The 16,006-nt window shown below is 46.2% G+C and overlaps 1 protein-coding gene across 9 annotated transcripts in view; it reads left to right on the forward strand.

Annotated features, from left to right (window-relative positions):
* The window catches only part of SALL4 (spalt like transcription factor 4), a 108,277-nt gene extending 92,912 nt beyond the window's left edge, over positions 1–15,365 (forward strand). For 6 of the 9 annotated variants that reach the window (XM_082362697.1, XM_082362692.1, XM_082362698.1 and 3 more), the window contains 3 exons: positions 7,514–9,850; positions 10,695–10,975; positions 13,299–15,365. In XM_082362697.1, the coding sequence (XP_082218823.1) occupies positions 7,522–9,850; positions 10,695–10,975; positions 13,299–13,718 (3,030 nt within the window). In that variant the 5' untranslated portion in view covers positions 7,514–7,521 and the 3' untranslated portion in view covers positions 13,719–15,365. Of the gene's footprint in view, positions 1–3,394; positions 5,503–6,338; positions 6,683–7,513; positions 9,851–10,694; positions 10,976–13,298 lie in introns of those variants that run through there. The other 3 variants (XM_082362695.1, XM_082362693.1, XM_082362699.1) reach the window with 3 other exon arrangements.
* The last annotated feature ends 641 nt before the right edge of the window (positions 15,366–16,006 follow it).

Here is a 16,006-nt window from a genome sequence, read left to right on the forward strand (position 1 = left end):
AAAATGATGGGAAGAGTTCAAGATACTCCCTTTTTCATCATCCTTAACCTGTTGTGCTTTTTTTTTTTTTTTTTTTTTAAAGCACTTTTTCTTTTTTTTATAGCTACTTTATTTATTTATTTTATTTTATTTTATTTTTTTTGGCTGTGTTGGGTCTTCGGTTCATGCGAGGGCTTTCTCTAGTTGAGGCAAGTGGGGGCCACTCTTCATCGCGGTGCGGGGACCGCTCTTCATCGCGGTGCGCGGGCCTTTCACTATCGCGGCCCCTCCCGTCGCGGGGCACAGGCTCCAGACGCGCAGGCTCAGTAGTTGTGGCTCACGGGCCCAGCTGCTCCGTGGCATGTGGGATCTTCCCAGACCAGGGCTCGAACCCGTGTCCCCTGCATTAGCAGGCGGATTCTCAACCACTGCGCCACCAGGGAAGCCCACCTGTTGTGCTTTTGATTGTTTAAAAAAGCATCTAAAAATTTTAAAAGCTCTAAATCCATGTAAGAACTGCATCTCTGATCATTGCCATCTATTTTTTTTTTCTAGATTTCAAGTCTATGTCAGGCTTTGTTCTAGGGGGATCTGGGGAAGGAGGCAGCAAAAGCTCCTGCCTTCATGGAGTTTACAAATTGCTTAAAAGATGAGCTCCAGTTGAGGCAATATGGGACGTATCTCTACAGCGTAAATAGCAGAGCTCGCACACCTTAGCCCAAAGAAACTTTCTTTTACTTTTCCTTTTCAGCCAACTTGAATTTTGATCCAAGACCATTTGGAACAATTTTTTTTTGTACCTTAATTAAATAGAAAGTTAATTACTGCTCTAATTTGCCACCTACAAATTGAGTTAAGCGCTTGCTCCTTAAGTGTTTCTCGGATTGCTGAATTCAGATGTAAAATTAAACTGGTAAACCAGTTTCTTTGAACTGGTTCAGTACTTAAGGACATCTCAGTTTCCTTTTGTTTTTTGGTAAGCAGTTATCCTGCCGGTGGGGGTGGGGTAGAAGATGTTTATGTACTCTAGATAATCTGCTCCTTGTAGTTCTTTTAATATAGGAATGGGGGGGGGGGGAGATAAGCTTGAGGCATAATGCTTTTCTGGAGATACATAGGTTTGTTTCTTAAGCATTTTCACTGGCTCCAGAATTTGATTGGCCTCTGGCAGATGAGCTTTCTTCCTATACAATAGTAAGAGTATTTTCTATCCATTTGGCAGTGATTGAATCTAAGCCCCCTGCTGGGTTTACTGCATTCTTCCAACTTATTGGATAACTAGATGCTGAGAGATAACATTCCTAAAATTCGGAGTGGGGGTGGGGTGGAAGGATGGAAGATCTAGTTGCTGTGTAATCCCTCTGAACTTTGCCTTTGCCTTTTGGGAAGGGTTAACTTAAGCATACCCAGCAATTGTTCATAACAGAGTCCGCTTACTCTTTGGCAAATACGCTTTCAGTATTTGCCAGTGGTGGTCTGGATGTCGAAGTACTTTTTACTGCACCAGCAAACAGAGCTCCTGCTGTTTGAAGACTCAAGTGGGATGTTGCCGGTATTGCTTGGAGGCTACAGAAGAGGCAAGCCTGTGTATACAGTGCAGGCAAGCTGGTATTCAGGTTGTAAATCACTCTTGGGAACTGTTGGATCCTTCTAGGCAGGGAGCTTAACCTTTTTTGTGCCACATTCACCCCTTCTCAACAGAATGTATTTAAATGCATACAATAAGATACATAGAAATACCAAGGAAATAAATTGCATTGAGATAACACTTAGTAAAAATGAAAACATTTGTGATATAGTAACATGTGCTTCTTTATGAACACAATAAAGGAGATCTAGCAGTCAGTCAGGTAACCAGAATTTCCAGTAATGCAACCGCATTGACATCATAGGAAAATACCTGCTTTCTGTTGATGACATAGGCATGGGTTCTGCAAATACCGCTGAGGTATGTTCCCCACGCTCATAATTGAAAGAAATGTTAAGTTTTAATTCAGCTGAGTGAAAATAAGGTTGCCATTTTTTTTTCCTGTCTAATTTCATTGGCCCCAGTTTAAAGAGTTATCTCCTTTAAAACCTGCATTGTCAGTAAGGGAATATTGTCCCCAAGGGGGTGAAAATTGGTTTTTTTTGCGGGGGGGGGGGGAATGTTTATTGATGTTACAGTGGTTTGTGGCCTTCCAAAGGACCATAGTGCATAAACAGATAATATAGTATATTGGTGGTATTAAAATTTGGGGGGGTGATTAGGAAAAAAAAACTTTAAAAGCCTTCCTAGAGGGGTAAAATGAAAAAAAGTTCAAGAAACTGCTCTAGAAGAAACAATTATAAATTAGGACACTAACTTTAGTTCCCTTCTTCAATAGTATTTAAGAGTATAATCCCTGCTCTTGTGTTTTACCAGTATGGCACCTTGAGGCAGTTATTTCTGAGTCTTAGTTTCCATGTTTGCAAATTGGGAACAAAGATGCTTGTTTACGGGGCTACGAAGATAAGTGAGTTAAGGTATAGGAGTCTGAAGTGAGTGCTTTGTTGCAGTTTGTGGAGGATGGTAGTAGTTTTGCTTTGGCCCTTAACAAGCATTTGTACATGAGCTTTGTTAAGAGATTTCCAGAAGTAGAATGGCTGAGAAAAGGGGTGTAACATGCTAATTAAAAAGAAGCCAAAGTACAAAAGTGTATACATTTATTTATTTATTTTTTTGTGGTCACGCTGCACGGCACGTGGCTCCCCGACCAGGGATCGAACCTGCGTCCCCTGCATTGGAAGTGTGGAGCCTTAACCACTGCACCGCCAGGGAAGTCCCAAAAGTGTATACCTTTTTTTTTTTTTTTTTTTGAGGAACTTTATTAATTTATTTATTTATTTATTTTCAGCTGTGTTGGGTCTTCGTTTCTGTGCAAGGGCTTTCTCCAGTTGTGGCAAGCGGGGGCCACTCTTCATCGCGGTGCGCGGGCCTCTCACTACCGCGGCCTCTCCCGTTGCGGAGCACAGGCTCCAGACGCGCAGGCTCAGTAGTTGTGGCTCACGGGCCCAGTTGCTCCGCGGCATGTGGGATCCTCCCAGACCAGGGCTCGAACCCGTGTCCCCTGCATTGGCAGGCAGATTCTCAACCACTGCGCCACCAGGGAAGCCCCAAAAGTGTATACCTTTTAAAGTTTCTCTTCCACCCCAGGCCTGTGCTCCAAGAGGCAGGGACCAGCCACAGCATCTATTATTTCAAAAGTTTCCCACGTACATACTTATATCTTTATCCCCAAACACAAAGAGGGGGGAGCACATTATCTATACATCCTGTTCTCTACACTTTTTTTCCTCTTGAAATCAGTCTTGGGCGGTTGTCTTATAGAGCAAGCATATATAATAAAGATCTACTTTATTTTTTTTTTTTTTCTACTTTATTTTTGAAGGCTACAAAGTAGTCATCTTTCCTGTACCCTGATTTATTCAATCAGAACCGTACTGACGGACCAGAGTGCATCCTTTTTTGTTTAGGCTGTTTGTTACTATGAAACCTGTATCCTGGTATCACAGAAAGTAAACTCCTAACAAGGGAATTGCTGGGTGGAAGGAGCATTGCACTAAAATGATGATGTTGGTGGATTGTGCTCTGAAGAAGTTGTATGTATTTATTTATTTTTTTCTAAATTTTTAAAAACATTTATTTATTTATTTATTTTTGGCTGCGTTGGGTCTTCGTTGCTGTGCGCGGGCTTTCTCTAGTTGCGGTGAGCGGGGGCTACTCTTCGTTGTGGTGCGCGGGCTTCTCATTGCAGTGGCTTCCCTTGTTGCAGAGCACAGGCTCTAGGCACGCAGGCTTCAGTAGTTGTGGCGCACGGGCTCAGTAGTTGTGGCTCGCGGACTCTAGAGCGCAGGCTTCAGTAATTGTGGCGCACGGGCTCAGTAGTTGTGGCTCATGAACTTAGTTGCTCCGTGACATGTGGGATCTTCCCTGACCAGGGCTCGAACCCTTGTCCCCTGCATTGGCAGGCGGATTCTTAACCACTGCGCCACCAGGGAAGTCCCAGTTGTATGTATTTATGGGCACCGGCCTACTGGTGTATTTCCCTCCCAAGAGAAACTTTTTAAGTTCCACTTCTAAAGTTCTTGACACAAAATTGCCAAAATTGTACTTCCAGAAAGATTGTGCCAGTTTAACAACCACCCCGCAAACACCGCATTAGAAGTCTTGGGAAAGTGTACCAGTAGATACTATCTTAAGGGTTCTGGGAATTGACGAATATCTTTAACTTGATTCTTGGAAATTTGATTGCTTTGGAGCAGTTGTGGGGCCAGAAGGAAGGAGGTACCTACCTGCTACACTCCACATGGAAGTAGCAGGGGTGTATTGTGTCCTAAGTTAACCTCCCCACACCCCCAAACCTGACCCCTCAAGCTTTCCTGTCCCTCCTGGGGTTTCTGTGGGAAGAAAGATAGTTGCCCCTCTCAACAGAAGAAACATACTATGCTTGGGAGGAAGTGTATCAAGGAAGAGTTCAAAGGGAGGGTCTGGGTCCTGCGTGCCTGGGTTTTAACGTTGGCTTCGCAGTTTACCACATGCCCTACCTTGGGGAAGTTAGTGTCCTCTGTGCCTCAGTTTCCCCCTCTGCTAAGTATAATAGTCTCTACCTCAAGAGTTGTTAATAACATGTAAATTACACCTGGTACCTAGTAAGTACTCAAAAGTTATCTATGACTAGATTTTTCATTGTGTTGCCTTGGGTATAAGTCACATTACCTCCGAGTCTGTTTTTCTCATCTGTAAATGGGGCTGATGTTTAATAGGGTTGGATGAGTGTAGTATGGAGCACGGGGCACCTGGAGGTTCTAGTCTGGACTACAGGAGGCTGGTAGGCTGCTCATCTTTTCATCAGCCCCCGTAGCCCCTGCCTTGCACTCAGTAGGAGGCGAGACGTATTGTTAAATGAGTGAGGCTTTAAATGACTGGTACAAGCATTATTGTGTTCAGCAACCCTAGTTGCCCAGGTAACCGGATAAGCGGCTGAAATAGAAAAGGTGGAGAAACTGATGTTCACTGAATACGTACAGTATCTGCACTTTCAGGTCATAGGATGGTGCCAGGCTCACAGTCAGCACTCAAAAAACATTTGTTAAATTAATCACATCACTTAACACAGGCATCTAACTTATGTGGTTGTCATGATTTTACACATTTAATAGAAATCCTGAGGGGTAAGCCCACCATATCAAACCTGTTTTCCATGGATTGCTCCTGACCTGTTTTCTTTCTCTCGGCTCACCCCCGACCCACATACACCTTGCAGAACTTCTGATGATTATTTAGTCTGAAATTAGGAAAAATTAAGTCAATTTATTAAGGCCACCGTGCTACGGAAATGTAAAAGAACCAGTGTTTGAAAATCTGATGGAAAGCATAGATCTTTCTCAAGAGAAATACACTTTGTTGCAAGATCAGCCCCTCCCCAAATTGTTGACTGACTCCTCAGTCAAAAATCCATGCTGTTGGGAAATGTAATCACCCAAAGAATTGAGGCAAAATGGGTTAGTTGGCTTTACAAAGTGATCATTTTATTTAAAAGATAAGTGGATACTGCCTGGCCTTACCCCCATGCATTTGTACATTTCAAATAGGTTTTGTTTTAAACAAAAATGGTCACACCTTACAAACCGTTCTGTAACCTACTTCCACCTAACTTCTGTCTCCATGTCAGGACATACGGAAATTCTGCATCGTTTTTGTACTGTGGGTAAACCAAAATTTACCTTTTTTTTTTTTTTCTTTTGTGGCTATAAACATTTCTGTGAAAAATATCCTTCTTCCTCCATGGATTTTTTTAAAAAATAAGTTTATTTATTTATTTTGGCTGTGTTGGGTCTTTGTTTGCTGCGCGCAGGCTTTCTCTAGTTGCGGCGAGTGGGGGCTGCTTGTTGCGGTGGCTTCTCTTGTTGCGGAGTGCAGGCTTCAGTAGTTGTGGCTCATGGGCTCTAGAGCGCAGGCTCAGTAGTTGTGGCGCACAGGCTTTGTTGTTCCACGGCATGTGGGATCTTCCCGGCCCGTGTCCCCTGCACTGGCAGGTGGATTCTTAACCACTGCGCCACCAGGGAAGTCCTCTCCATGGATCTTTGTATACGTGTGCAAATGTCTGTGGTTTGGATCTGCACACCTGGAGTTGCTGGGTCTGACGTGTGCCTATATGACTTCTCAGTGGTAAGGTGTACATATAATAGGTTAGGCAAGAAATGAGAAAAATAAAGTAGCTTAGAGATTCTCCACCCGCCAGGACTCAGGCATCTGGCTAAAGCACAGTTCCCCGACAGGCATTTTAACGTGCAGACTAGCAGTCACTGTGAAGGAAATAGGACCCAACTGCAAAAGAAGTCCAGGGACCACTCATTTTCAGGAATAGAACTACCCAGAATAGGATGGTTGTTTGATTTTTGTGTAACAGAGTAGAAGTTGCAAATGGAAGGTGAGGAATAAAATCCATCATTCCCATCCCTTCCTTCCTTTCTTGGGCTTCTTTCTTTGTTTAATGGCTTATTAATCCTTTGATGTCCTGTTAAGGCATTTCTATAGGTTTTTCATAATCAGAAAGGTCAGTGAAGTTTTTTTTCTTGGACATGCAATCTTTCCTTTTTTTTTCAGTGTGTTTTTTCTTGTATGAAAATACTCCTCGGACTATCTGCTTGATCTTCCCGTGTACGGTTCTCCATATTATAGGTGAATTTATTACTGCTCTCATAATTTTTAGCACCTTTAAACTTTCATTGTCCCTGGTGGGAAGGTACACTTACCACATTGTCTGAATGAGTGACTTACTGCAATTTCACTTTCGATGGGCCCAGGATGGAGATGAGCGGCCATGAATTGAGCAGGTTTCCAACATCATTTTACGGTGGCATGAAATCCATTTGCCTTTCAAGCCAGCTCTCAGTTGAGGGTGAGGGCCAGAGCTCCAAGGGGATTATTTTAATGAATTGTATGCGTTTCCCAGGGCTGCCTTAATAAGTTGGCACAGACTAGATGGTTTAAGACAGATTTATTCTCACAGTTCTGGAGGGTGGACACCTGAAATTTAGGAGTTGCAGGGTTCCTTTTGGAGCCTCTGAGGGAGAGTCTGTACCAGGCCTCCTCCCTACCTTTTGTTGGCTTCCAGCCGTCCTTGGCTTATAAAAGCCACATAACTCCTGCCTTGGCTTCGCACGGCCTTATTCTGTCTCATGTCCCTTTCTTTTCTCCTTAAGGACACCAGATACTGGGCTTGGGACCCACCCTAATTACAGTTGTAAAGATTCCCCCCCCTGCCCCAAAGAAGGTCACTTGCACAGGTGCAGGGGTTAGGATTGGACATTTTGGGGGGTTATGATTTGACCCGCTACCTAAGTGATTGGTTCACTGAGACTCTTTGGATGCCTCGTTCCCTTACACAGTTTTGTGCGTGTTGGGACGCAGATCACGAAGACCTCTGGATTGTGAGCTGTGGTTTTTCTCAAGAAAACGCCCTACATCCTTTCTTGGGTAGAGTTCTTAGCTTTTTCTCTCTTGTCGCAGGTACTCCAATGAACCCCCCAGAGAGTGGCGATGACGTGAACGTGGACGGAGCAGGGATAAAGAGGCCTCGGCGGGAGGAGACCCACATCTGTGAGAAATGCTGTGCCGAGTTCTTCAGTTTCTCGGAGTTCTTAGACCATAAGAAAAATTGCACTAAAAATCCACCTGTCCTCATCATGAACGACGGCGAGGGGCCGGTGCCTTCAGAAGACTTCTCCGGGGCTGTGCTGAGCCGCCAGCCACGCAGCCCAAGCAGGAAGGACGGTCACAGAGAGGACGGTGGCAGCTCAGGGGACACGAGGGAGAAGCCGGGGGCAGAGTCCGTCGTGTACTTAAAGACGGAGGCCGCCCTGCCGCCTACACCCCAGGACATTAGCTATTTACCCAAAGGCAAAGTGGCCAACACCAACGTCACGCTTCAAGCACTGCGGGGCACCAAGGCGGCCGTGAACCAGCGGGGCGCGGACGCGCCCCCAGCCCCGCTGCCCGGCGCCAGCAGCATCCCCTGGGTCCTCGAGCAGATCCTGTGTCTGCAGCAGCAGCAGCTCCAGCAAATCCAGCTCACGGAGCAGATCCGCGTGCAGGTGAACCTGTGGGCCTCCCACGCCCTCCACTCCAGCGGCGTGGCCGGAGCCGACTCCCTGAAGACGCTGGGCGGCCACGTGTCCCAGCAGGTTTCGGCGGCTGTGGCTCTGCTCAGCCAGAAGGCGGGGAGCCCGGCTTTGCCCCTGGACACCTTGAAGCCAGCCAAGCTACCTCACACCAGCATCCCTTCCGCTGCCAGCTCCGTGTCCCCGGGGCTGACGCCCTTCGCCCTGAAGCCAGATGGGACCCGGGTGCTCCCCAACGTCCTGTCGCGTCTCCCGGGGGCATTGCTACCTCAGGCCCCAGGCTCTGTGCTCTTCCAGAGCCCCTTCTCCGCGGTGGCGTTAGACCCGTCCAAGAAAGGGAAAGGGAAGCCACCGAGTGTCTCCCCGGTAGATGTCAAACCCAAGGACGAGGTCCTCTACAAGCACAAGTGTAAGTACTGTAGCAAGGTTTTTGGGACTGATAGCTCCTTGCAGATCCACCTCCGCTCCCACACCGGAGAGAGACCCTTCGTGTGCTCTGTCTGCGGCCACCGCTTCACCACCAAGGGCAACCTCAAGGTGCACTTTCATCGGCATCCCCAGGTGAAGGCAAACCCCCAGCTGTTTGCCGAGTTCCACGACAAGATGGCGGCAGGCAGTGGCCTTCCCTACGCGCTCTCTGGCCCCGGCCCCGTAGATGAATCCGGGCTCTCCTTAGACAACAAACCCGTCCTTGCGACGGGGACCCCCAATGTAGGGCTACCTCAGAATCTCTCTTCGGGGACTAACCCCAAGGACCTCATGGGTGGCCCATTGCCCAACGACCTGCAGCCCGGGCCTTCTCCGGAAAGTGAGGATGGATCCATCCTACCTGGGGTGGGGCTAAACCATAATTCCCCGAGGGTTGGTGCCTTCCAAGGGAGTGGGACACCCGAGCCGGGGTCAGAGACCATGAAACTGCAGCAGCTGGTGGAGAACATCGACAAGGCCACCATCGACCCCAACGAATGTCTCATATGCCGCCGTGTCTTAAGCTGCCAAAGTTCCCTCAAGATGCATTACCGCACCCACACCGGGGAGAGGCCGTTCCAGTGTAAGATCTGTGGTCGAGCCTTCTCCACCAAAGGCAACCTGAAGACGCACCTCGGGGTGCACCGGACCAACACATCCATAAAGACGCAGCATTCGTGCCCCATCTGCCAGAAGAAGTTTACCAACGCGGTCATGCTGCAGCAGCATATTCGGATGCACATGGGCGGTCAGATTCCCAACACGCCTCTGCCGGATAATCCCTGTGACTTTACGGGTCCCGAGCCAATGATGGTCGGTGAAAATGGCAGTACAAGCGTTGTCTGTCACGATGATGTCGAAAGCATCGATGTAGACAAAGTCTGCTCCCAGGAGGCCCCTGGCAGCTCCTCGAAGGTCCCCATGCCCCTTCCCAGCATCCACTCGGCATCACCTACTCTAGGGCTGTCCTCGGTGGCTTCCCTAGATGCCCCAGGGAAGACGGGTCTCGCTGGTCTTGTCCTGCAGCGACAGAGCAGCCGAGAGAATGGTTCAGTGGAGAGTGATGGCTTGACCAACGACTCTTCCTCCTCAGTGATGGGGGACCAGGAGTATCCGAGCCGAAGTCCAGATGTCCTGGAGACCGCGTCCTTCCAGGCAGTCTCCCCAGCCAATAGCCAAGCGGAGAGTGTCAAGTCCAAGTCTCCTGATGCCGGTGGCAAAGCGGACAGCTCCGAGAACAGCCGCCCTGAGACGGAAGGTGATAGAGCTTTGGATTTAACTTAGGTCCATTCTGGGCACAGAGTCATCCAAAAGGAACCTGGGTTGAACTTGACAAATGGAGAGTGTGGTATATGTGAAATAGCTCCTCTGTAGGGCGATTAGCCTTTCTGTGGGTACTTCTGGATAGAGGGCAATAATAACTACCTCTGTCGTAGTAGAGACATGCTTTTATTTACGACGGTTCTTGCAGGCTGGGTGTGGACAGCATACTTAATTTTGGTGGGTTTTTATTTTTGTGTTTGAGCCCTGTGAGGGCAACGTGGGTAATCCTAAGTAAATGCTCCAGTAGAAGAATGTTTGAGAAAGTGGGCACTGCTTTTTGGCCAGTGAGATAAGCCATGGTTCCTTGATTCTGAAATCCCACTCCCTTATGTAAAGTTCACAAATTAATAACTCTTGAGGGAGAGAAAAGAACCTAACCTATTTTAAACGCGCCCCATATAAATGGGGTGCCTACTGACGGCATTAATGGCAAAAATGGGGGAACAGCAACAGCGTAGCATCAGAAAGATAGTGTCAGGGCCTACTTTATAAAGGTAACTGTATGCAGGAGTTTGAACTTGGAATTGCATTGCCTGTGACTGTGTTGCCGATACCTTTAAAGCCAAAATAGTAACTTTCTCTGAAGTGTTGGAGTCATTCTCCGTGCAGATAAACAAGTAAAAGGAAAGCTGCTTCCAAGGTGTCAATTTCCTGAACGCTATTTCCAGGCTGTCAAACAGTGGGGCAGTTGTGGTCAAAGCTCCTTTTCTTTTTGGATTGAAGAATGAATGACTGTAGGATGATAATTTGGGATTTTTTTTTTTTTCTGTGCACACCAGGTCGGAGCAGTGGCCCACCGACATTTATCCGAGCCCAGCCAGCCTATGTCAAAGTTGAAGTTCCTGGTGCGTTTGTTGGTCCCGCGACCATGTCCCCAGGCGTGACACCTTTGCTTGCCATCCAGCCCCGACGACAGGCCAAGCAGCACGGCTGCACGAGGTGCGGGAAGAACTTCTCATCTGCCAGCGCGCTTCAGATTCACGAGCGGACTCACACCGGGGAGAAGCCTTTCGTGTGTAACATTTGTGGGCGAGCTTTTACCACCAAAGGCAACTTGAAGGTGAGTTCAAGCCTCGCAGTGCAGTCAAAAAAGAAAAAGAAAAAAGAAGAAAGAGACTTTCTCACATTACGACATCTCTGAAGTTGGGATTGTTCATTGTAGTCAGTGCGTGCGTGAAATCGTTCAAGTCTGGAAACGCGGATGATGTTTGTCGTGTATCGTAATGTAGCGTTGATAAATCCTTTACGGATTTGCCTGTGCTTTCAGACTTGATGACCACCCTGTACGTGGGTTTTTGTTTTCCTGGCCTGCTAGGTTGAAATAAATACCACGAGTTAAACGTATATATAGTGCCACTGGAGTTAAAGGAAGAAAGCCTCCAGGTTTATTGGCCTTTCTTTGAAACTGAACAGCTGGGTTCTTCCAAAGAATGTCCTGTGTCTATTGCTAGGGTAAGTTGGTTCCACCTAAGATATTACCTGGGAAACTGTCCCACGTAAGGATCGAAAGTGGCCTGTGTAAGGACACAGGATGGGAAACCTGGGTTTCCCTCATGGTCCTGCCTCTACTTTGTTCCAGGTGTGTTTCTCTGGGCCTCTTTTCTCTAGCCAGCTCTCCAGTGAGTAGACTAGTTGAATTCTTTGTAGTGAGAATAGAGGTTGAAACTTCATTTTAAAGTTGACCTAGAAGACCTCATATCATGTTAGAAATTAAAAGTACTTATTTAAAAAACTATATTCTTTTAATTTTTTAGTCTAGGTGGCAAAAATGTCAGGGGAGGAACATGGAAGTCATTTAATCTGTAATCCCAACTTCCAGAAATATAAAGCTTAAATTTGTTCAGGGGCCTTGGAATCAATCTGGGGAAGGTTTGGAGCTGCTATTGCTGCGTAAGTGGCTTTGGGCAGGTGGCTCTTGTGCCTCGGTTTCTCAGGCATGGGGATCGTGGTAATGACCTCAGGGTTGCTTGGAGATTAATTGAGTTGTATTAGTGTTTCACATGATGCCAGGAACATCTTAGTAATTTCTTGGAGTGATGAAGAGCAAGTCACTTCTGAGCCCGCTGGGATAACTACTAACTTCTAAGGATGTCAGTGAAGTGACGTGAGAATACTTGAAACCCAGTACCCACCACGTTCTTCAACTCTTTATAAAGAAAGGGATTTGAAAACTCAAAAGCCAGACCAGGAAAATAATTGCAGAAAGGAGGCCGGCCAGGTTGAAGAAGCAGTAAGTGGTAGGATCTCTGTCCTCTTCAGAAGAGTCCTTGCCTTGTCTGCTACCATAGATGAAATAACGTTCATTCCCCGTGGCCTCGTGTAACCTTCCCAACTAGGCTTATTTTTCTCTGCAGCAGTGATTACTCTTGTTGACACACTATGTATTTAGGATGTCAGCTCCATCAGGCCAGGGTCTGTTTTGTTCAAAGATTATTTTTTTAACTCGAATTTTTATTCAAGTAATTGTCGATTCATGCGAAGGGAGCAGTCATACAGAGATGCTTACCCACTGTGCTAGTTTCTCCCAGTGATAGAAGTTTGTACAACTATAGAATAAATAATAACCAGGATATTGACATTGATGTAACCTACTGGTCTTATAGATTTCCCCATTTTACTTATACTCCGTGTCTGTATGTGTTAAGTTCCGTACCATTTGTTAACTGTGTAAGTTTGTGTGTTCACAAGTTGTAACCCTAGCACTTGAAACAACGCTGCTATGTAGTAGGTGTTGACAAAACTGTACATGTGAACAGTGGGAGGGGAAAATTGGAGTGTGTATTCCCCACCTCTGTTGCCCTTACTTGCCTCTAGGCAGGAATGTAGATCCATGGTTGCCAGATGATCTGATTTTTTTTTTTCCCCCAAGAGAATAGGTATCTGTATTTTTTTTTTTTTAATAAATTTATTTATTTTTGGGTGCATTGGGTCTTCGTTGCTGCACCGGGGCTTTTCTTTAGTTGCGGCGAGCGGGGGCTACTCTTTGTTGCGGTGCGCAGGCTTCTCATTGCGGTGGCTTCTCTTGTTGAGGAGCACAGGCTCTAGGCGCATGGGCTTCAGTAGTTGTGGCACGTGGGCTCAGTAGTTGTGGCTCGCGGGCTCCAGAGCACAGGCTCAGTAGTTGTGGCGCACGGGCTTAGTTGCTCCGCGGCATGTGGGATCTTCCCGGACCAGGGCTGGAACCCGTGTCTCCTGCATTGGCAGGCGGATTCTTAACCACTGCGTCACCAGGGAAGCCCAATATCTGGATTTTTTTAGTATGAAATCTAATTTTAAAATATAAGTTTAGATAGACCAAACCCATAGGCAGACTTGACTTTGGTTTGCCCACATGCAATCCCATCTCTGTTTTGGTGGAAACCTTTCTGTCCCTCTTCCCACAGGTCCATTATATGACGCATGGGGCCAACAATAGCTCGGCACGCCGTGGCAGGAAGCTGGCCATCGAGAACACCATGGCTCTATTAGGAACGGACGGAAAGAGGGTCCCCGAGATATTTCCCAAGGAAATCCTGGCCCCTTCGGTGAACGTGGACCCTGTTGTGTGGAACCAGTACACCACCATGCTCAATGGTGGTCTGGCCATGAAGACCAACGAAATCTCCGTGATCCAGAGTGGTGGCATTCCCACCCTCCCGGTGTCGCTGGGGGCCAGCTCCGTGGTGAATAACACCGCTACCTCCAAGATGGATGGCTCCCAGTCGGCCATCAGTGCCGAGGTGGAGAAGCCGGGAGCTGCCGACAGCGTCCCCAAACACCAGTTCCCTCACTTCCTGGAGGAAAACAAGATCGCTGTCAGCTAAGCTACAGGAGAACGCACGTCAAAGGAACAGTGCAGTGACCTCTCTAGAACTGTCCCTTTTTTGTTTGTTTTTCTTAAAGACCCCCATCTCCTCCAGTTTTCTTCCTGATGTGCAAATAATGTTTACAGTTGTGACCACAACCTCAGGCACATCCTACAATCACAATGTTGCTATGCTGCTTTGCAAAAAACAAACAAAAAAGAAAAATCAAAAAAAAAATTCATACTAAAACAAATATAGACTAGTATTTTTTTTTTAATTTTGGAAAGAAGCGGGTCTTGCAAAGTAGTTTTGTTACTTGCAACAAACTATATACATAAAACCTTTGTACAACCTAGAGTAACTGTTTCCAAAGACTGTCACCTATTTCAAGTTGGAAGGTGTTGACGCACCATGGAGAAGACAACTGTTTTGCCTGTTTGGGGGTTGGGGGGAGGGGTGGGTGGGTACTGTATACTTACTTCTGCGGTGACTGTATGCGGGTAAATGGACAAGGTCTGTCGTCTGTTTAGGGACCTGTTTGGTATTCTCCCAACCCTACGCCCATTTTTCTTTTCTTTTTTGAATGTACTTTTTTTTTTTTTTTTTTAAACCAAGGTTGTAGAATTCCAAATTTTTTTTCAACCTTGGAACCTTAAGTAGAATGCCCTCAAGTGGACAGATTTTAGTCCTTAGAGAGTCGGTGTGTGTGTTGCTGCTTATTTAAATACAGTTCATTTGGAGCCCCAAGAGTGCCAAGGTGTCCTCCCTAAGCTTTCCAGATGCCCTTCTTCTTCCTAAAACCAGGAGAGGTGAGCACCTGAGCAGGGAATCTCAGGTGACTTAATTTAGTTCACCGGTGCCTACTCTGAAGAGCTGGGTGTCCGTTCTTGAAGAAACAAACTCACCAGAAGGGCGTGTCTTCTTATTATATACTAATAACTTCTTATACTAATTTGTACCAGAAGTTCCTTGATTGTGACTTATGCCAAGTAATTATGAAGATTTTTTTTTTTTTTTTCTGAGTATTGCATGAAGGCTACCAAGTTGGAACAGGCAAGTCCTGGATGTGAAAGCTTTAATTTATCTACCTCATTCATGTGTTATTTTTGTAGCTATAGTCTCTATTTTCTTATTTGATGACCGCTGAAGTGTTCCTAGGCCCTGTCATAAACCTAAGAGTTGATGTATTGGTGGGAGCAGCTGGAAGTTCAAGATGTTGTTGTGATTCTCTTTTTCTTAATCCCCCTTTTGTATATGTGATATTAAGCAGCCGATGAAGCGTTACTCTTGAGGATTTAACACGGAAGGAGAAAGAAAGACCCACATTTCTGGGTGAAGTCTTTGCCCCTCTATGTGGAAAAGTGGATTGCAACTGTTCTCAAGTCTGTCTCTCGGTAATTGCACCTGACTTTAGGATCCAAAAAAATTTTTTTTTGTTTTGCCAAGTTGTGCCTTTCCTTCTGGAATTGTAAGTGAACACAATAATAGTACCTGTTTACACTGTGAAGTGGATATTGTTACAGAAAATACACCAGAGGCTTTCTCACTTGTTAAGCTAATAATGCCTTGTGAATGTATGATCTACGGAGAAACCCCTGTAGTTTTTACCTGCTGATGCTGTCTGTCTGTTGGAGAATAAATTTTGGATGGTTCTTTTTTTCACCACCAGGCGTGTATGTAAGTTTTTCTGGTAGTTTCTGCTCTAAACTTGAGAATCCTGGACTTCCCTGGTGGTCCAGTGGTTAAGACTCCACGCTTCAAATGCAGGGGGTGCGGGTTCGATCCCTGGTGGGGGAACTAAGATCCCACATGCTGCACAGCGCAGCCAAAAAATTTTTTTAAAAACCCTGAGAATCCTTAATTGACAATCATTTCCAGCTCCCTTGGGACCCTCTAAGTCCTGGAATTGAAGCTACACATCTGGTTACATCTATGCTTGACCCACTACTCAAGCACACACAACTAACTACTTGCTAGTTGGTATCTTTCTTTTTTAAGGCATTTTATTAGAGTCCTCTCCTTCTAGAGAACTTTGCTTGTGTTCGCTTGTAGCTGTGGAAAATTTATCAGGCCCTAGATGATCCCACATCTCAACCCATCCATACCTGGTTACACGTCACTGGGCAGAGAGACAGATTCTGGTTTTTGTTTTTGTTTTTTTTTGGCCATGCCACACTGCATGCGGGATCTTAGTTCCCCGACCAGAGATCAAACCTGTGCCCCCTGCAGTGGAGTGCAGAGCCCTAACCACTGGACCGCCATGGAATTCCCAGAGAGACAGTATTTTTAATCATCTCATACTTAAC

The sequence above is a fragment of the Balaenoptera borealis genome (genome assembly GCF_965194805.1).
Source record: "Balaenoptera borealis genome assembly, chromosome: 16".
Taxonomy (NCBI): domain Eukaryota; kingdom Metazoa; phylum Chordata; class Mammalia; order Artiodactyla; family Balaenopteridae; genus Balaenoptera; species Balaenoptera borealis.